The 27,822-nt window shown below is 43.6% G+C and overlaps 1 protein-coding gene across 1 annotated transcript in view; it reads right to left on the bottom strand.

The window, feature by feature from the left end:
* Window positions 1-17,297, bottom strand: part of LOC142583530 (uncharacterized) — a 42,418-nt gene extending 25,121 nt beyond the window's left edge. Inside the window, exons 1-5 of the mRNA XM_075694018.1 lie at window positions 12,612-17,297; window positions 12,406-12,426; window positions 9,879-9,970; window positions 8,205-8,228; window positions 3,598-3,849 (exon numbers count right to left, since the gene is read on the bottom strand). Of these exons, the coding sequence (XP_075550133.1) occupies window positions 3,598-3,849; window positions 8,205-8,228; window positions 9,879-9,970; window positions 12,406-12,426; window positions 12,612-12,877 (655 nt within the window). The 5' untranslated portion in view covers window positions 12,878-17,297. The remainder of the gene's footprint in view (window positions 1-3,597; window positions 3,850-8,204; window positions 8,229-9,878; window positions 9,971-12,405; window positions 12,427-12,611) is intronic.
* Window positions 17,298-27,822: the final 10,525 nt, after the last annotated feature.

Genomic DNA, 27,822 nt, shown 5'->3' with positions numbered 1-27,822 from the left:
AAACATGCTTAGTGCCCGCATATTTACTACACCTTAAACCGAATCGCCAGAAGAACATTAGATGTATTGAAATAATTCAAAACTGGTTAAATATTCTGCTTACTCTTACGAACTGAGACTTATTTAGCCAGTGATATTGGCATCTACATTTGTCTTAATAAGTTTCCATCTCGGTTACCCTATCCAAGCTGTCCCAACCTTGGACGTACAAACCAAGCTCGACAATCTGAGATTTATTTTTAACATTTTGAGATTTCATTACGAAAAAGAACTGTCATTTTATAGATTATCTTTTGCGAAAAGGATTTTCATCAGCCTAAGCATTACTAGAAATTTATCGTAAGGCACGAAACTATGTGTAGTCGTACAAAGTCCATTGCGGAAAGGCCTGTACCTTCATTGCGAGAGCGAGACCATTTTCTCACGAGAATTAACAATGCCCTTGAAATAAAATAGCATTATTGATATCTAGTCATTCGTCCCTTTTTATAAGGCCGGTAAAACTGGGCAAAATGTATTATATACGTAATTTTTTTTCCAGAAATAGCTTTCGTGAAAAGCGTAAATCTTTTATTATCTAAGTACTCAGATTTTGTTCTTTGAGTGAAAAAATGTTTAACGACAAATATGGCGCGCAGCAGGGCGAACAGATGATCTCACAAACTAGGAATTTGCGAAAAAGAAAAGAGAAAACAAAGCAAAAAGACATAGTTTTGGGGTGTTTATATTTGCCAGTCGCACATTGAGCTGGTCCGAGTAAAACGCGTGCGAAATAGCGCGTCTGACAGAACAGTATTGTTTCTAAACTGAAAAAGCTGTATAAAGTTGCTGCGTGTTTTAAGGGAGAAAACATTTTTTGAAGTGGCCTCCTACCGGTCTCATAATTTATGTCGTGTTTTGTCTTCTTCGCAAAGCCTCCCGGCGGCAAATACAAGATACCTGGAAGTGAGCTTTCCTGCGCCATGGTATAGGGGCTTGTATAGGGAGCCTTTATTGCTGCTAAGTTTTCTCCTTCAGTGGTGGGGTAGCCACGAGCAGCCTTAGCGAAGCAAAACTACTGGATGGTATTTAGCAGCATGCAGCTGTCTGCCGTAAGTTTATTTATTTATTTATTTATTTATTTATTTATTTATTTATTTAGAAACTACTGTAGTCTTTGTAGGGGCCAATGCAGGAGGGGAGGGGGGGGGGGGACATTGGTGCAACATGAAGGGTCAACTGAGTTGTGCTGAAATATACAAAAGGAACAATGGCATAGGCATACCGCTAAGTAGAGACAACACCTGTACAGTGAACGCAACTCGCGAATGCAATAGAAACTTAAAAAATAACGGCAAGGACGCAACGCCGAGGACAAAAACATTAAAAAAAGGCTGAAGAAACAGAACTGCCATATGCAGGATGCTCATAAGACAACTCTTTTCGTGCATTCTTTGTAGTGCGGTAACACACAAGTTGACAATTTAAGTACTTAGTCCAAGCCATCTTTAAAGAGGTTCTTGAATATGGCCTATTTTTTTACAATTAATGACTTATAATGTGGAAGGAATATTTATTAACCGATTATTTCACGATACATTTATTTGTTCCCACTGCCTTTAAGGTCTAGAAGATGTTACAGAAAGGGACAGAGCTAGCTTGTTAACACAATGGCGAACAAAGCGCATTAGTAATAAGCACTTAAGAAAATGTCCCTCGATAGCATAGTAAAGTGTAAGAGCCTGATTTCATTGTTTTGTTGCAGTGCACAAGGCCTCTGCTCATTCCCCTGAGTAAAGCAAGTCCTGCTCCGGTAATGGAAGAAAGTGCCTCTCATGACTCTCTCATGACTCGCAGTTTGGTGACTTGCTACGAAATTCATGTGATGCTGGCTCTGGTGCAACATTTCTTTCGCAAGAAGTATTCGATGAAAATACTTCTTCCGAACTACGGAAATTTTTTTTTATTTTTTTTGAGCGCAGATGGTCAAGCGCTGTGATTGAGACAGTTAGTGTGGAATGGTCCACTTGGGCCTGGCCGCTTTTCTGATTAGCCCAAATACTGCGACTTATAAAAAGCTTATATAAAGATGTACCACTGAATTATTCACAAGTATCAACTAACAATCAATTTACCTTTCTTTAGACACTTAATAAAGAAAACTCTTTTTGACATGCACCTAGGTGGAAATAACCAATAACACTTTAGCTTCCAGACACCCCATCACATCGGATTTAAACGGGCCTTGCAGCACATTTCATCGAAGTCGTGTGAAGTGTACGGTTGGAAATCGTGCTCGCGTGGCGTATCGAAGAGTACGAAGAGGCGGACGGGCGCGCAACCGGGAGTATGCGGCCGTTATTCTTGTGACGTTGCGTTGGCCATGTTTGTACGGCTTATCGCTCTGCGCCAATAAACCCTGCAAAGTGTCTTTTCCCCCACATTTCACATGAAAGCACACAACTTTTGAGAAATATTTGGAGCAAAATGTGTTAGCGATACCTTCATTGGAAACGGAGCACGGAGCATTAATTGAAAGATCGCATTTTATCCGCTCTGCGGTGCTCCCTCGCAGTCTTCAACGTCTTGCACTGCGGAGGTATCAAACTTAACTTTCGTGTAGACACTCAGAAAGCAGGAGCATATCGTAGTTTTTTTTTAATACGGCAAGAATCATGAACATCGTTACCATTCCATACACTCTTGTGGCCATTCATAAGGTTAATGTTCCTCGGTATGTTTTCGCACATCCAGCCAATAGTCGTATGCGAGGGCGCCAAGGCGTCATCACGCACAATTTCTATGGCGGGAGTTTGGAGAAGCCACCGTAAAGCATGACCGATATTCAGGGACCGCTTCCACGCTCCATTTAATTGAATAGTGTTTGGCTCAGGTGTTCACGGAAGCGTTATCTTGCGTCTAGTATAATTTATTTACTACGCTGAAACCGTGTTGCAGAGCGTCTTTTAAGCCTAATTACTCTACTGAACTCCCGCTAACTTAATTTGCTGCTGATATGAAACAACCACATACGTGTTCTTTGCAGCTAATATTTATGTAGATTTAACAAAAGCTTAAGCTATCACTAATTATTATAAACATTTAGTCAATGTTAAGTCCCTAGGAATTTGATGCCCTATATACTCCGCTCTCCTCTGTTCCCATCAGCCCCAACCCCGCTGGCTACTAAAAAGTTAAATAACCAATAACGTATATATATATATATATATATATATATATATATATATATATATATATATATATATATATATATATATATATATATATATACATATATATATATATATATATATATATATATATATATATATATATATATATATATATATATATATATATAGCTAAATCATGGCTGGAAAACAACCTGTCCTGAACGTTTCACTGAAAAGAGGTACGCACACATTATCGCTGCGTGTCAGCCAACAACCTAAGAAATCTAAAGTTAATAAGGGTCCAGCCCCTAGAAAAAAAGCGTTATCCGATAGTTATCACGCCATTATGAAGCTTCCGGGGCACATTCATGTCAGTGGTTCGCTTATATAGAAAAAAAGCAGCAAGGCAGGCGGCGCCATAACATGGGGAACCCAAACAACTTACGCATTGCTTCAGACACAGGCATTCTAATCACTGGCGGGATGGGATGACCGGCGATGGCTGTAGCAATAGGTGGATGTCCGTCACTGGCAGGACCGCGAGCAGAACCACCAGCAGGACCACCAGCTGAACGGCCAGCGGGATCAACACCAGAGCCACCATCAGAACCACCAGGAGAATCACCAGCGGCACCACCACCAGAATCACCAGAAGAATCGCCACCAGAACCACTGCTGCCACCATCTCCGCCCCCAGCTTTGAAAGAAAGATAACAATGGCAGCATGAGTTAATCGCCCGGCAGAGAAAGATTGCTTGTTTTGTCTGCGTAAGAATTGCTGAACTGTTAATGAGAGCACTTTGCGTACCTTGCATGTAGTAAGACTAACACGGAAAGCTCCCGTACACGCAAAGACTTGACCGCTACGTGTTTTTTTCGTGTTCTTTTCGAAATTTTCTTATAACTATATAGGATTGTTCAAGGCCAGGTGGCATCCTATATAGGTTTCTTTATGGCCCCTTGGCATTGTAAGTAATCTTTCTAATCTTTCTCAGCCCCGCCCCAATATCTTTTTCTCGCTTGTTACGCATGTTCACCAAATATGCGTTTAATCGTTCCATTGACTAATTTTTAAACCTTCTGCTAATGTCCCGCGCACCCGTTGTATTCATTCTCCCCAACTCCTTTAAACTTGACACAATCCCAGCTGTGTTGCAACGAACGAAGAAGCGCTTCCTCGCTGCCTCTTTCATTTCCTTTAAAAATATATGTAACAGAGCTCCTATTGAGACAGTAGCAGAGATGGATATATGACGAATGCCTGAAGTAACAAAATCTATATATTCTGAAGGCTTAGAGCCAGGCACGTACCTAAGGGGGGGGCCCGCCCCTCCCCCTTCCCCCGCGCGAAATTAAGATGAATACCCCCCCCCCTCCCCACCCACGCCACCACTTCTCACACACATTCCTAAAGCGCCACCAAATCAATGTTGAGACTTGACAGCTATTCGGCGGTCAACACGTTGCTGCCTTTTTCACTCCTTTTGGATGGCGGTAGTTATCGGCGTCTCCTGGGATGTAAAGGCCAGTTTCCTCATCAATTCGGTGCCCGCATGATTAACTCGAGTTGCATTCAGTTGTCGCCGTCTATTCAACGGTCACGCGCATCGTTGTTGATTTTTAGTTTAACCTTCTTCGTTTAGACTGATCCAGGGACCAGGAAATGTATTCAGTTTGCGGTCAGCTGGTCTGTATGCACGTGGAACTGGTTGAGACCAGAGGAAATGCCATTTGCGCTTAAGTTTTCTTTTTGTTTCATTATTTCTTCGAATGACGGCTCGCCGCGACGCTGTGAGATCTTCGGAACCATATACCCGTGGTATGGGTTAGACAAGGTGGAAAATAAAATAATGCGAGACAGCGTCCATCAACAAACCATGCAATAACCCTTAAACCCTTAAGCAATATAACTGTCACCCGTTACCTCGTCTGGTTTTTCCCTAATTGTACAGCATTCTCGTGCAAAATTGGCAACTGGAAACCAGAGCAGCAAGGAGCTGACAAATGAAGTGATCTACTAAGGGAGAGAGCCAAGGCAACAGCCAAACAGGAAATAAAAGCGAAAATTAAGATATTTAACCGTTGTTTGTGAAAGCATTTATGAATCAACATCTTTTATTTAAAGAGGAAGCAGTTGTAACGCCGTTGGAAGTGAAGGACAATTCCGTGAGTTAATGACGCTTCTACAGTTATCATTTGAGCCGCCTAACGTAGCCGCTTCTCTGTTGTGCTTATATAGGTGTTTTTCTAACCTTCCGTGGTGGGCGCAGTAGGTGTAGAATCGCAGCTTCCTGTGCCATATGCGGTTGTACGCGACTGGCGGCCACGCAACTTTACGTAACTTCCCAAATAACAATACGAGTCAGTTGTGGCACTTCTGTCAGAGCAGTAAACGAGGGATCCAAAATAACTGTGATTGTTCCACGAATATATATTTCTGTATAATTCTTCCAGAGGTAATTCAAAAAACGCTACTATAGTAGGATACAACTTAAGTCTGCAATGAAGCCCCACCCACGCCCTTATAACCGCCAGCCACTGTTCCTCCGCGAAGCCGCAAATAATTCGTACTTCCAACTTTTTCTGTTACCCAAATAAGGCGGTAACTACAACAATGAAATTATTAGCGCGTAATTTTATACCTTTCACCTCGCCTATTATAGTGGAATGGCGAATGCATAATTCTTTATTGAACTGAAATAACATGCTTTATTCACTACAGCTATTTGTTGGGAAGTTTCACTTCAGTTGGCACTGAAGTTTCATAAGTAAAACGGGTTCAGCAGTGAAATGAACTGCACCGCAGTCTTTTGAAGAGTGAAATGCTCAGACTCGTTACATTTTGTCCATGTCTGCTGCACAACTCATTGCTTCCGCCGATGAAAAGACTATTCAGGAACAGCAGACGCTCCGGAGGTATCAAGTACGATGCCATTTTGAAAAGGCCGTATGACGACGATTTTGTTTGCTGCTGTGATTGGCTGGCGGAGTAACACAACTCCGCGCAGTCCGCGTGCCTTTGTTTTCAACTGCTGTTTTTTTAAGTTCTATTCTACTAAAGTTATCTTTATTTTACACTCTCGGGGCTTCTTTACTTGTTCTTGGCAGTGTTCTTCCTGCGCGAGTTCATTTGGCGTGGTTCTTTGTTTGCCAAGTTAAGGAGAGGTGTATCGCGCATGCGTACCTGTAAAATACACCTTATTTCATTTCTTTTTTGTGGGTTTATGCGCTTTTATGGTGAATGGTGGGCGTTATGCACATTTGTACTAGTAACCCCCTCATTTGCATAAAAAAGTTGCCTAGGGTTGCCCCCCCCCCCCAACAAATATACTGGGTACGTGCCTGCTTAGAGCTATACAATGTTTTAGCCCCTGTAATGATAGCGCTATGCAACGTTTTGTCAACTGTCTGCCCCGTATGCTTCTCCCTGCTCTAGTTTTACCTCCCGCTTTCCACGCCCATTGCCGTATACTACAGTATTGTCTGAAATACATATCATTTCTGCATTCAATCCGCCGCGGTAGCACAGTAGCTGTAGTGTTGCGCTTCTGATTCTTGATGCGGCCGTGCAGGCCGCATTTCACTGGGGGCGAAATGTGAAGAGCTGTCGTGTACTAGGATTTAAATTCGCGTTGGCAACGCAGTCAAAATTAATCCTCAGCCGCCCACTACGACTAGCCTCATAAGAAAATCGTGCTATTGACCCGTAAAACCCACAATTTAAAAAAAAAACATTATTTCTTCATTCTAATGGACATTACCCTGGCCGACTGGCTGATAGCATGTGCAAGTTTACCATTCACAATAATTTGCCCCGTAAATCCCTATTTACAAATTTCTCAAGCATACGATTGTTAAACAATTGCCTAAGAAGGGATGCGACAGGCTGAGCCAACGTTTCGATAGGGAGTATCACCTACGTCGGAGCAACAACTGTTTCCGGCTTTGGAGTTGTTGCGCTGACATAAGCCACTGCCACCATCGAAACGTTTGCTCAAGCCTGACATATTCCTTCTCTCCCCCTCCCCCCCTCCCCCCCTCCCCTGCTTGTTGACTTTATCATCCAATATCATCTATTTTTCTCTGCGCATATGTCTTGTTTGATTGTATAGCATACGAGGACAATGTTCTGAATGCGGTGCCGTACTTTTCAGCAATCCGCTCCTGAAATCTTTTAGAAACCGCTGTCTTCTATCACACGGGCTGAAACACAGATTTCAAGTAAGAAGTTGATAGTCTAGTTTTAAGCTCAAGTAATTATCATCATCGTCCCCCTTGCAGTGTACATAAATAGGTTGATTACGATGAAGATGTTGACTGCCTTTAAGAATTGGTGTTGTCGACAGATTTTTGGTTACAACGCCAGCTTTGACCTTGCCTGAAAGCTCACTCCACTGAAAGCTCGACCAACTCATTCCGCCACCTTCCCAATGCTATTGCTTCCGTCACGAAGAAAACGCTTAATATCATAGGGAACGGAGCACTGTGATTGTTGAAATCAGCGGCAGTTGATACACTTTAAGTGCCCTCTTTACTGTGCATATTCTAAAAAGCACCACTTTTGTATTTTTCTTAGGGCTTCAATGATCGCTTCGCGCATCCTTCTCGCCGGCACGCTGTTTTTGTTTCGTTTCTCTTTACTCATTCCACTGACGTGCAATATGTCTATAGGTATGACAAAACATAGGACCTGAGAGGAAAATGTTTGATACAGAAAAGCGACACAGACTATAACATGAAACAAAAATTCTTTACTCAAAAAGTTCAAGGCTATGCTCAATAACAGGTTTCTCTTTTACTGGCCACAGTTTTTGAAGCAACGCCTTCATTAATAGAAATGGTTGACGAAACCATTAATAGTCTACTCAGGGTCTCAAGGCTGTGTCGTTCCAAAGCAACATGCAAAACTGCAAACTGAACACAAAATCCGCGCGCATTGTAGAGAAAAAAGAAAGCACTGCACAAACGTGAACACATAAGAAAGTTACCGTAACTAGGTTAGCGAAGGAATGAACATGTGAACCGAGTGGAAGAACTTTGAGAATCACTGACCTTTTACGTGGTCTCCCGCATCTCCTGGAACAAGCAAACGAACCAGAAGTAGAAGATAATGCGTTTGCGACATTTCAAGTGCAACGTAGCGACAAAACATAGCTATTTCTGCGTGATGTCTGTTTTCATTCCTGATACAAGACGCTCTTTCTGCACTAGCTCTGCGCGCCCGAGATTGTAATCTCCACGGAGCCTCTGTGTTCTATCAGTCAGACGTTTTTCCCAGTGAACTGTTTCGTTAACGAAACGCGACATTTAAAAAACAACCTACGCGCTCTTTTCGCTTTATTTCTTTCTTTCTCAAGCTACCCATCTAGTTTTAACAGACGAGTTTGAACATACTCATGATTTGCGATATTCATTGTGGAACAGCAGCTTTTCGGCATCGCGATCACCGTAAAGTACTATGAAACAGTGTGAGCTGATCTATAAAAGTATCAGATGACGGAAACTTAATAGTTCTTGCTTGTACGTTCACTTTAAATTTATTGCTCTCAAGGAGCTCTCCTAAGCGAGTGCTCTTGAAAAGGAATTCATGCGTAACCACAGCTTCACTACGGGGCTTTCGAGCGCACGAGGAGGACGTCTGGTTACAAAATCAAGGTGCCTAAATCGCAGTGGACGGCTACTGAAACGCTGTAATGGTTTGATCGCAGGGGCAACAGTACTCTTTGGCTGGCAAAATTGAAAAGGAGCGTCGATGCCTGGCGCATTTGTCAGCATTGTTTTGTTCTTGTAAGGAAGCGCCCAGCCACAAAAGCGAGACCATGCGTTTATCGAAAAATCCATCCCTCCCACTACTGGAGTATGTTTAGTGATACAGAAATTGTAACGCTCACACGATTTTAACAGTCAGAAGTTAACTTTAACGCAGATGTTAACTATCATAATTGTTCTTGTACTGCATTGTATTGTACTGATACCGATACAGCATTTGAGTAAGGGACCTCCTTCCGTACACTAAATACCTGCAATATGACCCAACTTCTAATAATAAAAAAATTCTGGTTTTTGCTGCTACGAAATTTTGAAATTGTTAGTCGATTTTGAATACAGCGACGACTTGGTTGACATGGTGGCAACGTGACTATACGAGGGATGGAGCAATTTATACAAGTCGCAGGCGGCACACATTTGGACCAACTACTCTTTATGTACAAACAAGAGATGGCATTTGCCTCTTCCTTCGAGATCGCCTCCTGCTTCCGTATTAAAAACGAACCTCAACGTGTGCGTCTCGCTTCATGTTCACTGCAACTTCGGAAGTTCGTCTTTTGGTTATGAGGCTCCATTTAGACAATATGCATCAGAGTACACTGCGCAACTAAGAACGAATACTTTTTATTGAGCTTCAAGCTTTAAGAAGATGGTCTCACACATAAAGAAAAACAATACCTTTCAATGGTTTGCGCGACAGACAGCTCATGCGCACGAACACACTCAAATGGTTTTTGTTTGGTATGTGCGCTGTGTGGGTATAATTGCGCTCGGCGGCTACTATGAAGTCATTATAAAAGCGGCCAGTGATAAGGATTCTCTCAACTTATGACTGCGATAAGGCAGCGAATGATGTCAGCTTCTCTCAGGTGCCCTTTCCAAAAAGTATGGTAAGCCACCGCACACATATCGCATGAACCTCTATTCTGAAATCAGCTCTTCCGCAAATTGACGTACCTATGACGAAAATCAGGATCATGCCAATGGCTACAACAAGGATGCCGACACAAAATGTGACCATCAGCGCTGTCGTCAGTGCCGAGCTCTCCCTGCATGCACAAGGGAAAATACAGTATCAATCGTATAGCTCTGATTATATATATAATATGGATTATATGCATCTTGATTACACAAATTCCGACATAGCGTGGAGTGCCCCACCATGTGATGAAATTACGTCGCAACAAGCGTGTATGTCAAGAAACCGAAGCCACTCTCCTGAATTCCACTTGGCAACACATTTTGGTGTTTATGTCACGGCGTTCATGCTCGCGGGGAATGCACATCGCTGTAAAACGGTAATGGTTGACACTTTTATAGCAGAACGTTACCCTATAGTGGAAGGTCGTAAGCGGCGTAAAGCTCTCACAGGACTGTGAGAGATTTACAGCTTATCAACGCTAATATGACTCAAGCACAGCTTTCAAGAGTATCTATTCTTTAAAGTCATGGGTACTTTCCAAATATCAGGAAACACCGTTACCATGCACTTGCCAGATCTCAATAGCTAAACTTTAACAGCTTTTCTTTTGTAAAGCGTGGCTAAATCAGGATCAATAACGATAAGCTTGGTGCGAATGTAGAAAAAGATACAATTTCAACCATGTCACACACTATTAATTGCCTTTTTGGGAAACTTAGCCTTACCTTAACATCTATTGCGCCGATAGTCTTCAGTCATGGTGTTAATTTGGTTTGTTCCCTTCAGAATTACTGAAGTACCTACGAGAAAGCTATAAGTGCTTTGATGCGTTGAACAGTATATGTTTTCCGAATTTCTCTGCTTTCGTTTGAAGGACGCAGCTGGCTTTTCGTTTGCTCTTTCACTGAGATACGAGCGAAACCATCTTGAGAGCCGTACATAGAGCGGTACGGTGAAGAATCAATACCAAATTTAGCAAATGTCAGCCCGAAAAATTTTATTGGGCAACGCTTTATCACTGAAATAGGCAGCTCATATACTTACTCGCCTTGTCCTAGAAAGAAACAGGCAGCAGGTGAATTGACAGTTTAAAGAGAAAATAGCCCAGTATTTCCCAATGGGACAATTTGGCATGCATGCGGTCTCAAAAGGCTTAATTTATGACAGACCCTTTTAACGCCTTAATTCAGATCTTGCTATGTAGAAGCTACGTGTGTTGACAGGAGGGGCCACAATGTAAGAACTGTACACAGTCTTTTTTTCTTCAAGTTATGGGGTTTTACATGCCAAAACCACGATCTGATTATGCGACACGCCGTAGCGGGGGACTACGGAAATTCGGACCGCCCGGGGTTCTTTAACGTGCAGCAAAATCTAAGTACACGGTTGTTTTCGCGCCTCGCCCCCTTCGAAATGCGGCCACCGCGGCCAGCATTCCACCCCGCGGCCTCATGCTAAGCAGCCCAAGACCATAGCCACTAAGCAACCACAGCGGGCCTGTAAGCAGGTTCACTGTATGCTATGTTACAGCTAGCTAAACTGAGGGGTGAATAGTGCAGTAGTGTAGTGTCAAACTACATAAGCAGAAGAGAGTGTCTTTATCACTACTTCTGTTTCCGAGTGCGTCATTACTTAGCAGGAATTATCTCATGCCGCTTTACTCGCATGACAACCGCGTCTATAGAACGACATGGCATAAATAATACTTGTGTAGTTGAATGATTGGTCGGTAGATACATGAATTTTAACCCCCCCAAGCATTTCAGGAGCTATTGGAGACGTCGTAACGGGAGCGCTGCGGATATATTAAAATTTATTTCTGTTATTTATTCATTTTGACAAGCTAAGTTGCAGAAACGAACTTCTCTCTCCGATTATAAAGGACATACAAGGTACATCCAATTATGTCAACGTTCTGCAGAAAGTAATGGGCCGAAACTTGAGATACTTATTAATGATGAATGATGATTTTGCTCCTCCAGCCAACTGTCCCCGCTTTCTCGCTGGCGTGTTCGCAATCGTTCTTAAAATCTAACATTGTAGAGCTTACCTCGTTCCCAGATGTCTCAAGACAGCATTTAACTGATCCGTGAATCATCTCTAGTGCCCTCAAGCTTTGAAACTATAATACTAACAGGTTAACGCCCCAACCCAAGTTCTGTAACAACAGTGACCCCAATACTAGGCCCACTGCTTTCGAAGAAAGAAAGACGGCGCGTGAGTAAGTGTGACACAAGCAAGATGATGCTTGATGATGATGCTAGATGAACACATGCTTGAGCAAGATGATGGTGTTAGGCTGATTAGTGCCACACTTCAAATATTCATGCACCAAAAAAGTTTGTAATGCGCGGCATAATGCCTTCCATTAGGCGCTGAAGGTTGTTTGCATAAATAAAGAAAATAAATAAAGAACTAAGCGCATGCGCTATAGCAGGAGGAACGCTTCCACATGAATGCCTAATTACGGCAAATACGGACTCATTTTCCTTTGCTGTTGCGTTAAATAGAGTCGCCCGCATAAAGAAATATCCAGAAGCGAACATTGTTACTCACTCTTACCGGACTCCACTGAAGGGGAACCTGTACAAGTAACAAGAATTATGAGTCTGTGATCAAGCATGGTTCATAGGAAAACAGTGTGTAGGTGGCAGACGTCGGAACATGAGTGTCTAAAAGTGAGCGGAGTGTTATCCTGCAAGGATGAGATATTTCATACCTTTTTAAGTAACGAAAGGAAGATTCTGTGACCACGCTTCTGTACTCACCTGTGTAAGCTTGATACGTGGAGTACCCTAGTTCGTGGAGTGATAAAGACAAAACGAGGGTTACAAACAAGAAGGGCTACACATAGTGTTTCAATAAAAATAAAAATGCACCACGAAGTGATTCTGTGTGCTCCGGCAAGGTAAAAAATAACAATCCTTCCCACAAACACTGTAGACAACACGCCTTTCTTTTTACTGTACTTTTCCCGGACAGCTTTCGTTGCCAAGTATTTAATGTAAAAATGTAAGGACGTCTGTAATTTCATTCCAAAGCGCTGTAATCACACGTCGTCTTATTTATAGTAACTTCAGGCCAAAAAGACATACGTCTCTATTTTCATTCCACGGCACCGCCAAAGCACCCATGACATTTCTAGAAATTTACATAAAAACAATACAGAAGTCTGTAATTTTATTTCATGGCACAGCAAAAAGTGGCCGTAATATTTACAGCAATTGCTCGTAAAAAATATTGGCTTCTGTAATTTGGTAGTACGACTCGACAATAACATGGCGTTACATTTACAACATTTTAGCTTTTCTGTAAATTCCGGACCGGTACTTCTCGATAAAAACGAATTTGCTACAGTTATTTTTCACCATTATTAAGGTACCCCGCTTCATCGAAAAGTTTCCGTTCTCGCCCTTGCTGCAGTCTTTGTTTTACCAGGTATCAGTCACTTTAGAGTTTACTAGCTATACATTTCTTCTGAATCAGAAAAAATTGAAAACAGCTTGAAAAAGAAGAAAAGGTGGTTGCAATAAAGCCGAACCAAGAACTTCTGAATACATAAAGCATATTAGATCCTTTTTCAAGTGTATCAGACGTTATTGTAGCTCAATAAAGGAGATGGGAAGCAGTCTAATAAAAGAAATTCTGGGGTTTTACATGCCAAAACAACAATCTGATTATGAGACACACCGTAGTGGGGGGAGGGAGGTTCCATATTAATTTTAACCTCCTCGTGATCTTTAACGTGCCCACAATGCACGGCACACGGGCGTTTTTCTACACTTAGCCCCCATTGAAATGCAGCCGCCACGGCCGGGCTATGAAAACGTGACCTCGTGCTTAGCAGCACAAAGCCAAATCCACTAAGCCGCCACGGCAGGCATCAGTCCAAACAAATGAACAAGGTAAATATATAAAAACAAATTAAGAACAACTCTGATTGCTTTGTGTTAGGATACAGTGTACCAATAAATATCATTTCCTGCGATCGGCGAACTGTGTTCGAGCATGCACTTAGAATGATGTGTTATGTGTGTAGCAATACACCGGAAGCATGCCGTACAAGAATGCTTTAGCTTATTGCTCTTTCTTGGCAATAAATTCACACATTCAGGGCCCTGCACTAGGCACACAAGAATAAAAGTGGATGGCATTGGTATGCGCACCATGCATACTAAATGCAATGAAAGCATCAACAAGGAGCATACTCTAAAACACTGAAGGGCGGCGTTTGCATCAGCAGAACTACAACTTCCATAGACTACTATGTTAAATAAATGAGGAGGTAGAAATTAACTAGTTTATTGGACAGGTCAAATTGCTTGTAGTGTTGAAGAAAAAAGGTACTTGAAGCAACAGTTTCAAATTGGTATAGAGTCCACCCTGAAATATGATCGGGAGCTTGAGCTGTGGGGCAGAAAATGAACACGCACTATAAGTTCGCGCAGGGTTCTTTCAATACGCCACAATTCACTTTAATCCTTACACAAGAAGAAAGACATCTTAGGTAGAAGAATTAGATACCAAAATGTACCAGTCGGCTTCTACGATCCGATGATCAAGGTATTACATCTTTTTTTGACACGGAGATTTTTCCGTTAATTTTATGCCACGACGTGCGTTGATCCCAACGAGTCCTATCAAAAGGGCTAAACCAAAGAGAAAACAAACTTAAAGCCGAAGTTCTTATATTTCTCGAATAGGCCGTAATATGGCAAACTGTCAACTCTTGTGTAGCAAGCTCGGCGAAGAAGAACAACCACTATGAAATGCACCACGCTTCATCGATGAAAGACAGATACTGCGATGACTGCCCTGACGTCTTTGTTGTCCAACATTCTTACACTGAACTCTTGGTTAAGCAGCTCAAGCTACAATGAGGGACCTAGATTACTTCCCATTGGTACAGTGAAATGGGAATTACAGATAAGCCAAACAACATTACATGTTCCATTCAGATGCAAAACAATTCATAAGCATAGGTGCTTTCATTATTGAACCAACTCGATCAAGGAGCTTCAAGTATAAAAAACTGCATTCACTAACTTCATTTCTGTGAATTCGCAAAATACGACGCGTCAGTAAAGCATAAGCCACAGGTTCGCAAAACTGCAAAGCAGAACTGCAAAATATTTTTGTACATCTCGTTACCGAGCAGACGAGAATGTCCTGTAAGTGCGTCTGCCTGAAACTGGAAAGTTCTCATGATGTTACCCCGTGTGGCATAAGGGACAAATACAAGAAATCATCGATGCATGCTCCGAGTCGTGCACAGTGGCACATCAAGCGAAGGAACAGGAGTGAGCCCACGTGCTGGTGCATATTGAAGCAACTAAAATAATATTAAATAAGACGCATATCACTGGCACTAGTCTACGCGAACAATCAATACTAGAGCATGGCTGTCAGGCAACGCGTCCCTCACCGCCTAGGCGCGATACACCAGCGCCCAATTCGGCGAGCACGCTGGTTGCACTACAAATACAGTCAATTTTACCTTCCCTGCCACAAATGTGTTTTTTAAGTAAGTACAACTCTCGAAACACTATCAAACTCAAAGCGTACTCACCAAACTGTAGCCGCCCAGCATACATTGAAGGTCCTGTCTTGTCACGTGGGGAAACAATAAAAATCTCTCGCCACCACCAGCATGCTCGGTCGCTCAATTTTTCACCCAAGAGCAGGCTGTGCAGAACACTTGCTGCAGTGTCTGCTACAGCGGATCCCACGCTTGTCGGGACAGGCGACTGAACATGCGCGCTGTGCGAGCACCCATGATTTCTGTTTCACGCATTGCACTCTCACCCATTAGCTCCGTTTTCTCTTTTTCCCACTTCAGACAGTGCGCAAACGCGTGCCTTGATAAACGGAATCTCACCGTTTTCTCTCAGTACAGCCATAGTGCCGTAAAGATTGCAAGAAAAAAAATGCGCGACAACTGGCACTTTTGCAATCTATATGCCTATATATCACTATGGACACACCAAAGACACAGATGCTGTATGAGCGAGTTCTCAGAACTTTTGACAATACTAGGGGTCTGTTTGCTGGCCCCATGACGTCGCTCGAACGCAGCTGCTGCGTTCGAATGTGGTCGTGGCTGGCTGGTCAAAGGGGAAGTCTAGTCAATCTTGCATCATGTTTACAACCAACATGCTCCCAATTCTTTGCGACTTCGCATCAATGTTATGCAAAATAACTCAATCAGGTTCTGTGTGACTGGCCCTATAGGCCATGCTGAGTTGCAGCATGCCCGCGTCAGATTTCACTACCACAGCCGCAGAAATTTACAAAGCGACCGACAACGATACACATGCGTCCACAGAGTTAGTGGGCATGCGAGACCCTATAAAAGCGATCCTACTTGCAATAGTAAACAGTAGTGAAGCATCAGTGCTTACAATAGACTCAACAGAAATACTAGGGGAATTAAAGCGCGTATATTCCACGCTGCGTACAGTCCAGGATGTTCACCAGCTCCATCGACAAGGCCAGTGACAAGTCACCATAGGGTGGGTACCGAGACATAGTGCGATGCATAGAGACAATGCCGCGCACTTCCTCTCAAGACAGCCTACCAGATAGACAATACCACATCCTCCCTGTACTGCTGATCTCAGACTACACCTTTTAGCCCATAAGAATTACCTCCGTCTGTAAACGCGCGCTCTAGTTCTTCCACGCTCTGTGGCCATCCATTGTGGGCTGACCCGGAAAGATGAGGTGATGCTACTTAGGCTTCAGTTGGGCGTCACCCTGACAGCTCACGTCACGGGAAAGTGGAATAGAAACAGCAGCACCGGTGAACCCAGCAAATCGGCCAACAGCTATCCTCTCTTCCATCGAAATATCGAGCACGTGGAAACACATCACTTACTGTGGACTTGGCCGGCTACAGTAATTGTCAGGCGTCGTCATGCCTCCGAAGCCAAAGTCAGCCTGATAGACGAAAACTGCCTACAGACATGACTGAACGGAACCTCGTATCACACGCTCCTCGCTAACGTCTGGGCGACCAGCTTGCACTGTGAGTAGACGAGCGTGGCGATATTTTTACCTCACCACCTTGTAGGCTTTGAGGCCATCCGCATAATAAAGACGTCCTTTTTGCCACTACAAACTTCAAACTGACCTCCAACATGAAGTCCGTATAACGCGACGTGAGAAGCAAAAATTACAAATAGTTGGTTGAAAAAACCGCGCGTATAAGCGGTTGTTTAATCGAATGAAATATACTCAAGGTAAGCTTTCTTAAAAATAATTGTAATTTCGTTTCAAAGCAAGTTCTAGGAACCGCAATAACCACTGGAATACGATGCCTGTTCGTGACCTTGTTCAGGTTGTGCGAGACCTTATGCATATAGGGCATTACTAGGGGCCTCGCCATCCATCACTGTGTCTCCGCGCTTTCCCTTCCGCTTCGGTTCTTCGTTCGAAGTGTGGAAATGTGTACATCAGCCAAACTGAACGGTGTATCAACAACCGGCTCAGGGTGCATGCGCTAAAAATTGAGAAAAAAAGAGGACAAATATGCACATTTGGTTGCCTATATCATCGCGTGTGGTTGCAAGGCACTTTTTTCTGAGAGCCCTATTTTAGGCAAGTCTGCATACCACACGGCTGGAATGGCTTTAGAAGCATTCCATATCCACAAAAATTCACCTATCTGTATAAGCGAAGCACCTATGCTTTTGCACAGCGCCGAACTGGACTTCTTGAATTCTGCCATCTAAAGCAGGCAGCCGTGTTGTTCAGCTTTTTTTTTTTAGTTTTTACTTACGTTTATCACCTTAGCATGAAAAAAGGGAGTGTGACACTTGTGCGTGGCAGACTTTATAAAATCGCAAGGTGTGTCGATTGACATAAACAGCTGGTAGTAGCGCTTGTCCGCGTCTTTCGTGCTTCTTTTTGTGTATGCGTATTTTTGCGCTGTTTTTGGAATTTGCAAGTGCTGAGAACATCGACGTCGATATCTGGAGCACGTCGGCGTCGTGTTGTGCTCTCATTATCACCCAGTCCTAAGGCTTTGATGACACTTGTGACGCCTTTAATATTTACGAGGTATTAGAAAACTTGAACAAAAGCCATTGAACGTTATAATAATCATTCTTCAGGTTCGATTAGCTACAGTTTGTTAATGAGGCACGCTGTAGTGACCTGCTCTGGATGATCATGAGCGAGAGTAATTTGACGTAGACATAAATTTCACTGAAAGAGAGTTTTTGTTTTGTGTATGTGCGATCGCAATCTTCCTTCGTTCGTAACCTTCAACCTCGTTCCAAACAGGTGAATGCCATGGGGACTGTAGGTCGAGCACTATGGCAAATATTGTTGGGGTCTCTACAGCCTACAGTTCGGGTCTCGAAAGCCAGCGCTAGGAGCATTCATGAATTCGCTTTGCGACGGCCTCTAGGAATAGACAAACTGATGTGTGATGTCTTACCGTTATAGGGAGACATCACCGGCATGCCAGCTTCTACGAAAAGAAAGGAAGAACGGGAATAAGAGGATGATTGCACTATGATAAATATTGTTGTGGTCTATACAGCCTACAGTTCGGCTCTCGAAAGCCAGCGCTACGAGCATTCATGAGTTCGCTTTGCGACGGCCTCTAGGAATAGACAAACTGATGTGCGATGTCTTACCGTTATAGGGAGACATCACCGGCATGCCAGCTTCTACGAAAAGAAAGGAAAGAAAAGAAAGGAAGAACGGGAATAAGAGGATGATTGCACTATGATAAATATTGTTCGGGTCTATACAGCCTACAGTTCGGGTCTCGAAAGCCAGCGCTACGAGCATTCATGAGTTCGCTTTGCGACGGCCTCTAGGAATAGACAAACTGATGTGCGATGTCTTACCGTTATAGGGAGACATCACCGGCATGCCAGCTTCTACGAAAAGAAAGGAAAGAAAAGAAAGGAAGAACGGGAATAAGAGGATGATTGCACGATGATAAATATTGTTGGGGTCTATACAGCCTACAGTTCGGGTCTCGCCAGCCAGCGCTACGAGCATTCATGAATTCGCTTTGCGACGGTCTCTAGGAATAGACAAAATGAGCAGTGTGATGTCTTACCATTATAGTAAGACGTCGCCGACACGCCAGTTACTGCAATAAAGGAAAGAAAAGAAAGGAAGAACGTGAATAAGAGGAGAGTTGCCTATGTTACCAAGCATTTATTTTGGAAAACGCGGTGTTCAAGACAATATGCCCTACAGCACAGAAGCGGTTTAGAGTGATTCGCAAGTTGGCACCGTTTACATACCTCTTTTTTATGGCTATGCACAGCACTGCTATATCACGTCACCACCATGACTAAGGCAAACAGAGTACCTCCTTTCTGTGTGACGCAATGCGGATGATCGGAAATGGTCGAAGTCTTTGCTATGTTATTTATGGTTCTAACAAAACGATGTGTGGGAACTGCCCTCGCCGTTGGCCTTTATCCAATGTTTACTCGATTCTTAGCGCAAGTATTCGTAGTAAATACGTCCTAACTTAACAGCTCTAATTTTTTTATCGTAAATTCTGGCCAGGAAAGCCAGCATTGGCGCTTTCACAGGGATAGCTGTGGTATAGAACCACTCGACTATAGTCGTTCTTATATCCGATGATGTCTGCTTTCGGCGCCGGTGTCTATTGCTGTAAGCCTGTAATATTATTTCCTAGAATCTCATAACCAAACGAAATTACAGTGCCCGCGGGGATTAGAACTCCGCACCTACAGATTGTCAGTCGGAAATACTGCCTCTCAGCTTCTCAGCCATTCTGCTGACGCTGCATCAAAGAATGCTGTGGCCGTTTATGTACAATTTGTTCTGGCCAATGTAGACTTTACCATGAAGTTAAAAAGTTCCAAGTGTTCAAAGTTCCACTTTTTTGCGGTAAAGTCTACGTTGGCCAGACCGAGTGGTGCATCAACGCGCAACTGAAAGAACACCAGACTTTGTTAAAGGACGCACCCAGCTCTCAATGTCGCACTTGTCGTTGAGCACTGCTTTTCGATAGTACCGCTATTGTTATGAGGCACAGAGTGCAGCGGTTGCGCACGATAGCTCAGGCTTTTCACATACTTTAGCAAGTTCACGAGTACGTAGGCCAGCCATCCTTCTAACGCAGGACGAATGTAACTTTTTAAATCAGGTTTCATTACGCCAGACGTGTGCGGTGCTGTGTCGTTTCTACACGGAGTTGGTTTTAGTTTTTGTATTTCCCGCTTTCGCGCAATCCACGTCGTATGTATTAGCCACGTGTTTCAGTTGACACACAGCGCCGTTTGATCGCGTGTTATTTTACGTCTTTGTGTAGATGTCGCGCTGAAAGATTATGAACGTATTGCAACTCGCGAAGTTCTCGCTACTTGTGTAGAGATATGACGGTAGGCTGGGGACGCTGCGTTGCTGAGATGTTCGCCTGCCGGAGAAATTCACTGCGCAATGAAAGGATCGGAATTTCAGTCTGTTTCTCTTATTCCGTTAAGCTCTCGCTGATCGTAAGACGGCCGTTGCGAGTTCGATCGCATTTTTTGTACACAGCAGCGTTAGGCTCATGACACAGTTCGTACCTAGCCTAAGCGCAAGCTTTCAACATTATGAACACACACGTTCACGCAAAATAACAGTGGTCCACGTAGCACCAAGCGCGAGGACAGACACCGAGCTCCTTCCATCACCTTTGTAATGACTGGACACGGAAATCGTTCTCTGTGCCTGTTCTTTAGCTGTCTGCGCGAGATGCGGCCGCTGATCTCTTATCTTGGGTGCAGAGAATATAGAACACAAAAGCGACATCATGTCGCGTCTTTTTTTTCTTTTTTGTTTAAAAATGCAAGCGAAAAGAATCTCCTTTCGCCACTGAAGGTCCCCTTAGGCTTTCTACATGACACTGACACGGAGTTACGCCTTTAGAACGGTTGCATGCAAGGCCTGTTGCTGCGTACGCCTAATTTGAGTGACAAGCATTCAAGATGACAACATTCCTAGGGCCGACCTTGAACGACTGAAAGAGAGCTAGGACTTACCGTCTCCCATTGTTTTCAGAGGAGCACAGGTTCGACGCGAAAGTGCTATCAGGTCTGCAGAGCAGGTATTGCCAGCTGTCGGTTGACTGCGGACGAGATGCGCGTGAGCTGCACGGGCAGCGGCTAACTTCCTCCTTTGGCTATCGCAAAATCCCAGCTCTTTATTAACATTTCCTTTATTATCCCTTTTATTACAACCTCTTTTAAAGTTTTCCCTTCGGTTAGTCTGACTGCTCGCTCGCATACTACTCTAGGTATTCCATTGTCTCCTGGTTTTTTTTTTTCCTTTTACTTTGCGCTTCTCCCCTTCAAATATAAGTTCACTTTACCTCTTGCCCCTCGATGGTTGGCCTATCCCCTTCAGTGGGAGCGAGCCATAACAAGGATCATCATCATCTTGACTTTCACCTCAGTCGCCGAATCTTCCCCCCGCCTCACCCAAAGTTCAGCCGGGCGCAGGCTACCACCCTGCGTCTACTACAAACAAACACGTACCCTTCACCCGCCCGCCTCCACCTTATATTTCCGGACGTCTACACTACCCCCAACTGCCGGTGCTGTGGAATTCACCCGGCTACGCTTCCGCATATGCTATGGGAGTGCCCAGCACAGTACACCCAGACTGACACCACGACTCTCTCGTCGAGGTTGCATGAGGCTCTGCGGAGCTCCGCCCTCGACGACCAAACCTGGGCGACCCAGCACGCCCGCGAGGCGGCGGCGAGGCAAGCCCTCGACGTCCCTTCGTGGGAGGCTTAGGCCCGGCCATCATAAAGTGCTGGTTCTACAATAAAAGTTTATTCCTCCTCCTCCTCCTTGACTCAATTTCTCTTGTTGTTGTTGTTGTTGTTGTTGTTGTTGTTGTTGTTGTTGTGCGCAGCCAGATTCCTGGCCCCTGATTGGGTAGATGCACAATGGCTTTAAGGCGATCTTCCCGTGATACCCACCATCATTGTTATCATCACCACCATCACCATCGGATTTCACTTCGGTCGCCCTCATTTAGTTCAGTGCGTGATAAGGTGCAGGAGCGAGACGCTTTGGTGAAGAAGTTAGCAGGCGTGGAAGAAAACCGATTTTTAAAGGATAAGGTAATGTTCGTTTTAACGCTTTTTAGGTGTACCAAAGTATAATACGGAGCAGACTAGGGCAGATCGATGGTGCTATTATTAAAAGTAGGCGTTAGCTTTTTCGTCCTACTCAATCTTAAAAATTTTTTAAGCAGAAAGAAACTAACAAGCGTATATCGCAAACGTACAGATCTGGCACCGCTTGTATCATAAAAAAATGTTACCTATTTAAAAACGCTCTTCGGTATTGCAACCATCCTTACAATATGAAGGAAAGAAGGAACGGAAAAAAAATAAAAATGAAAGATATCGGCAAAATAGTTTTGATGCCAAAGCGCTACCCATAACGGCTGATGACGGCGCTCTTTTTTTGTGTGCGATAAGTACGTAGTCAAAACTCTGTTATCTTTATGTTACTCAGCATTTCCTTTTTGATTCCTCCCTTATTTCATTTGTTCGTGTTCGCAGTTTTGATACTAGTCTTTGCGGCGAATCTTTCTCCTGGGTGTGAGCCACATTTAGCGGCAACAACGATGACGGTGAGGACAACAACACGTTGGGATGCAGTCACCAGAAAGTTTTCACAGTGATGAAAGACTATTCTTGGCACCAATCCTAAAACAGCAAATTTATGATAATTATGCATCTATTTTTCGATTCACTCATGATGACTGTTCCGCTTTGAACATTGAGCAAAATTGACCTTTCTTCACTATTTTTTCCTTTTAAACTTTTCATTCGTTTTGTGCAAACCTCTTAATTCTTGGGCGATCCTCGAAGGCGGATATGCGCCATTTGTGCAGAGGAATGACAACAACCGGTGCTCACAACAACGCGCTCTTGTTGTGCTATCCAACTGTGGCCTTAACAGCTTCGTGTATATTGAGCTTACACACAGGCGTTGGTTCTGAGCAGGGCCACCACTGCACAACCCCGTATTTAACTGAGCGTTCAGTAATGTTTTCACCCCTGTCTTTTATTAGATTCTGAAGAATCGTTCGTCGCTTCTGGTGCACCGAGATCTCTCATGCTTTTGCGTCCCTTGATATGAACTTTGTTGTTGACTGGTTTTATCGCACGGTGGAATGCAACAAGTTCTATGGTGTTTCTACAAAAATATGTTACCAACAATGGGGCTTATGTCAATGTTTAGTTTACAAATGTATCAACGTCGTGATTAGTACTTTATTAGACAGATATCCCGCTTTAGAGTCGCCTAGTTTTTTGACAATCATGTAGCTCCGACACCTGATACTGCACTCACTGTATAGAGAACTCACACAAATTAAGAGACGTTTTCTTTAGAAAACTTGTTCGTCAGCGAAGGGCCGCCCTTGCTTGCGTGATATGCTCATTATCAATATTAGCCGCGAACGCTTCTTACTAATCGCTTTAGCGTACGAAGTCTGTAGAAGCATATGCAAGTTTAACCCGCTTTGGAGCTTCAAATCGCACACTACTATTTTACCGCGCTGTTCTGTAGGAGTCCGTGGCAGTTAAAAGAACAAATACGATTTTCCAAACATATAAAACGTAACGAAATCGCCAAGTCACGTCACAGACAGTTAAACAGGCACAGGGAGAATTCATTGTAGAAGAGAAGTAGGTGCACACACACGCTGTGCCTTGGCGATCGTACCACGAAGCCTCGCGACAATTCGGATGTTGCAGGATTTCAGTTGTCGTGCCAACAGCAAGATAGTTCAAATGTATGGCATGTTACATTTGTTCACGAGAAAATGATTTGAACATCTACCCATAGCCCGTCACTGCCCAGTAATAAGACAACTCGAAAGACCTCGGCATAAAACGGCAACAAGGTTTAAACATATAAGCTGATAGTGAGGCAGTCGGCAACCAAAGCATGAAGAATAAGGCAGGGAGGAGAGCATTTGGCAAGATTTTGTAAAGGATCCACACCAGTGAATGCATTGCTCTTGCTATACTTACTGTACTTTGTCTTACTACACTTGAAATCAGCACTTAGATATTTTTTTTTCTGCATCTCTAGTCTTGATACACGCAGCCACCGGCGCTCATGTTTGTATCGACCAATTTGTTTTGATCGGAAGTTACTGAAAGAGGCAGCCACCAGGCATCGCTAAGTTGGAATGTATAAATACGAAGCCTGCCTCTAATGTCGCTTATATCAGCAAGTATATTTGCCGTAGCTCTAGCTTTTGAAGTCCTGCAATGAATCCTTCAAACAATTCTAATGTATGTTCTTTATACGCGGGAGCTGAAGTCTTTTTAAGGGACACTGCTATACATTTGTCGTCGAATCCAGGGATGGACTCCGGAAGATCATTAGCACAACGGTTCAATCTTTGGTAGATCCCGTGTCCCCGTCTTTTATGGTGTCCTTCCTGATTAAGGGAAGACAAGGTAATTACATCCTGTGCAGGGTCAACAGAAGCAGAGGTAATTGATAGGGCTGGAAGCAAATGCGCCACCCTGCAGTTTTCGCACGAGTTATCTCACAGAAGCCCATTAGTTCGATGCAATGTGGAAAGAGTGTTTTATTTATTCGTTAATCAACTGTCAATTAGTGACGGCCTATTTAATAGTAAATGTAAAGCTGTGTGTCGTGATCCCCGGCAGTGGATGGGAAGCTTTGAGCTGCGCAACCTCTTTAACCGACTACTTTCTTTATTCCTTTTGACATGGCGTAATCCCACAAACATAGGCATTGCTAGACAATAATTATTGGCTACGAATACAGAACAATCTTTAGATAACAAAAGCCCCGTGGCAATTAGTACTCTCCTTCTGTTACCAGAAATAGCTGTCCACCCACGTAGTAGGTGCGCGCATATTCAGCTGCAGTGATGCACTTCAGGGCTTGGGGAAGCACCCGTCAACTGCAGGCACCCTTTCGTCTCCCCAAAGCCACGTGATACTAGAATATCGTTGCTCACGTGTGGTGCAAAAGCGTAGCCACCAACGTGGCAGCCGTTTTAGAGGCCCCGTCACGATCGTGATACAATACAAAAGAGATATATTTCCAGTGGAATCCATGGTAAGTCTATTTAGACCAACGTTGGGCGGACGCAGTATTTTTTCCTGGCAAACAATACTTATGAAACTATACCACTTGTTCAACATACTGTACTTCATAAGTCAGCCGTATTAACGACTTCCACTTCCTCCCTGAGGAGTAGGGGTTAAGTTTCGCTATTGCCGTGGTGCGCTTTCGACATGGCTGGGACGAGCTCGGTGCATGTTTAGGCACCTGACGTCCATTTCTAATGACGATTAAACTTTAATAGCGCTTAAAAATGCTTCATATGCATATAACCTTTTTTACGCACGCTTTCAAATCAACAACTGCTTAGAGCGAGCACTTTTTCCCTGGGGTAGAAGTTGAAGCGAGCGATAACAACGCCATAAAAGGACAAAGACATACGGCTGTTTCTTTTAATGCGTCAGAGTGGTGTGCTTCCTCCCTTTGGATGTTCCCCTGTAACTCGTTCAGCGTGGCACAGATGTGCATATTCCTTTTTCTGGTTGGCGCTTAGGAAACTGCGGAATTTCTTCGTGAATATGATGGCTATACTCGGTGGCAACGGTTCTGTGGGTGATAAGTGAAATGAACCGTAAAGACACACGATGCAACAAAGGAATGGAGACCTTTATGGCCCTTTCAGAGACAGCCCGCGGCTGAATGTTCCGCAGTTTCGTGTCGCTTGAGTGCGTTTGTAAACCGCGTTACGAATTCACGCAGCTCCACGCTTACTCAAGTGCAGCGTACTACCCCAAAAGCACCGTGATGCTAAAGAGAGGAGAACAGAATGCCTGGAGACAAGAAAATATAAGAAGGAAGCGGGCTGATTTGATGCTTCCTTACGACCAACTACATTTTGCGCCAAGGGCCTTGAAGTAACAAAGAAAGAAAGAACAAGCAAACATAAGCAGACAAATCCCCAATATGCATTGTCATTTTCTATGGGTCGTTCCACTTCAGTGTAGATTCCATTACCGGCGGCATCTGACTGTTGGTATAGCGTTTAAGGAATCTCGAATGTCGTGGAATACCATATAAATTTAAACAGGCATGATATGTTTCCCGTGTCATCTTCTTTAGCTTTCTATGTATTTTTACAGGGGTACTAGAATCTTCTTCTGTCACCGCAATAAACACTGCGCTATCCTCCTGCATGAAAGGCAGTCGCATAAACTAATATCTTTAGGATTGAAGTAATGTCCTCAGGGCCAAGGCTGGTCTCGCATCTCCTACATATGGCAATCGAGGCCAGGGTCCATGATGTAGAAGAGGTGGAAGAAAATTCCGCTGCAATACTTTATTTGTTTGTGAATTTTGCGTCACGGCAGCTGAGTGCGAATGTAGTTTATGATCTTTACATCAGCGACTGTGTGTTTGCGTGCTAGAATGCCTGCAGTGAGATATGATGAAATAAAGGGAAAAAAGGCTAAATGTTTGGTTGATATGAGAGCGTCATTTAAGGTGGAGTCATTTGCCTTTCACTCGGCAAAATCAAAAGGAAGGAAAGAAGGTCTCGCTTTCCCGTCTTCACGAGGTCGGAAATCGATGTGGCCACTTTGCTACCAAGAAACAAACGATAAATGAATTTTGTAGGTATGTGTAGTGCCCGTTTCATGGTAGCACATTAGCCATGACAATAAACTAAAATTTCAGAAATTCGATGTTAACTTCAGTTTGTTCCTCATTAACCTAACTGAAAGCTCAAATATTGTTGCCTCGCTAGGCTTTACATCGGCCAGCTTTTAAACCAGCACTGTTTCTGAACCTTATGTGCTCCACACACCAATCATAGGCTATGTAGAAAGTTTTATAGCGGTTCTAGAAAACAATAACGCACAGCATTACGCCCATTGTTAATTATATATTTAGTAATCAAAACTACGTACCAGCGTGCAGTCATTGAGATTATCTCGTGATATGCAACGCACTACAATTTGATTCAATCGCCCACCAACAGGTCCGAGCAGCAACATTATTCATACGAAAATTGTTGGCATCTTCGTTCGCCGCCCCCCCCCCCCCCCACGCACACCAAAAGAAATGTGGCAATATTTCTGGTGGCAAGTGTTGCAGATTACTAAACTTCAATACGAGTCGCTACTTCTGTTCTCCTCCCTTACCGAACCTATCCAAATCTTGTGAAATCTGTGTTCCAGGACTTCCTAGCTACCACTCTAAACCTCGTTCTAAATAAGTTTCACTAGGTAACTTAATTTTACAGCGTAAGCTGTATATGACTAACCTTCCGTAGTTTTTTTTTTTTTTTGCGTCCGGCAACAGAAACGGACTTGCGATTTCTAACAAACCCATATGGTTGCAGTGAGGCGGCGCAGACGTAAAAATGCGGAACAGATTAGAACCCTCGACGAGAACAATAGCGTGACGTCAAGGTTATCGCAGTATATGAGCAGGAGAGGTCTCGGCACTAAAAATAGCTGTATTATCGATAGGACGGGCACGTATAGTTCGTACATCCGAAGAACAAGATGCGCACGAGGAGTGCCGGAACGAAGAGCAACGAGAATGTAAACGGCGCCGGCGCGAAACGACCACCAACGAAGAACGTTTCCGCGATGATCAACGAAAACGACAATCGCGAGCCCGGACCCCTCCGAACGACCAACGACGCCAGACTCGCAATGCGAAAAATGACAATCATTTCACTCTGTGAAAATGGAATGGCAGCGAAAACACCTTGGTTTTCGTTTGAGAGCTTTGCTGTCGTTAGCTTTCGCTGCCTTTCCATTTTCACAGAGTAGAATAGTTCTCATTTTTTAAATTATTCCGTAAATATCATTTTTACAACTTTCCTAGATTCCACCCCATAGTGAAATCCATGTGCGACAACATGAAGATGCTCCCCTTACTTAGGTAGCCAAAT

Source organism: Dermacentor variabilis, chromosome 5 (genome assembly GCF_050947875.1).
Source record: "Dermacentor variabilis isolate Ectoservices chromosome 5, ASM5094787v1, whole genome shotgun sequence".
Taxonomy (NCBI): Eukaryota; Metazoa; Arthropoda; class Arachnida; order Ixodida; family Ixodidae; genus Dermacentor; species Dermacentor variabilis.
This window is presented reverse-complemented; position numbering and strand designations above follow the sequence as displayed.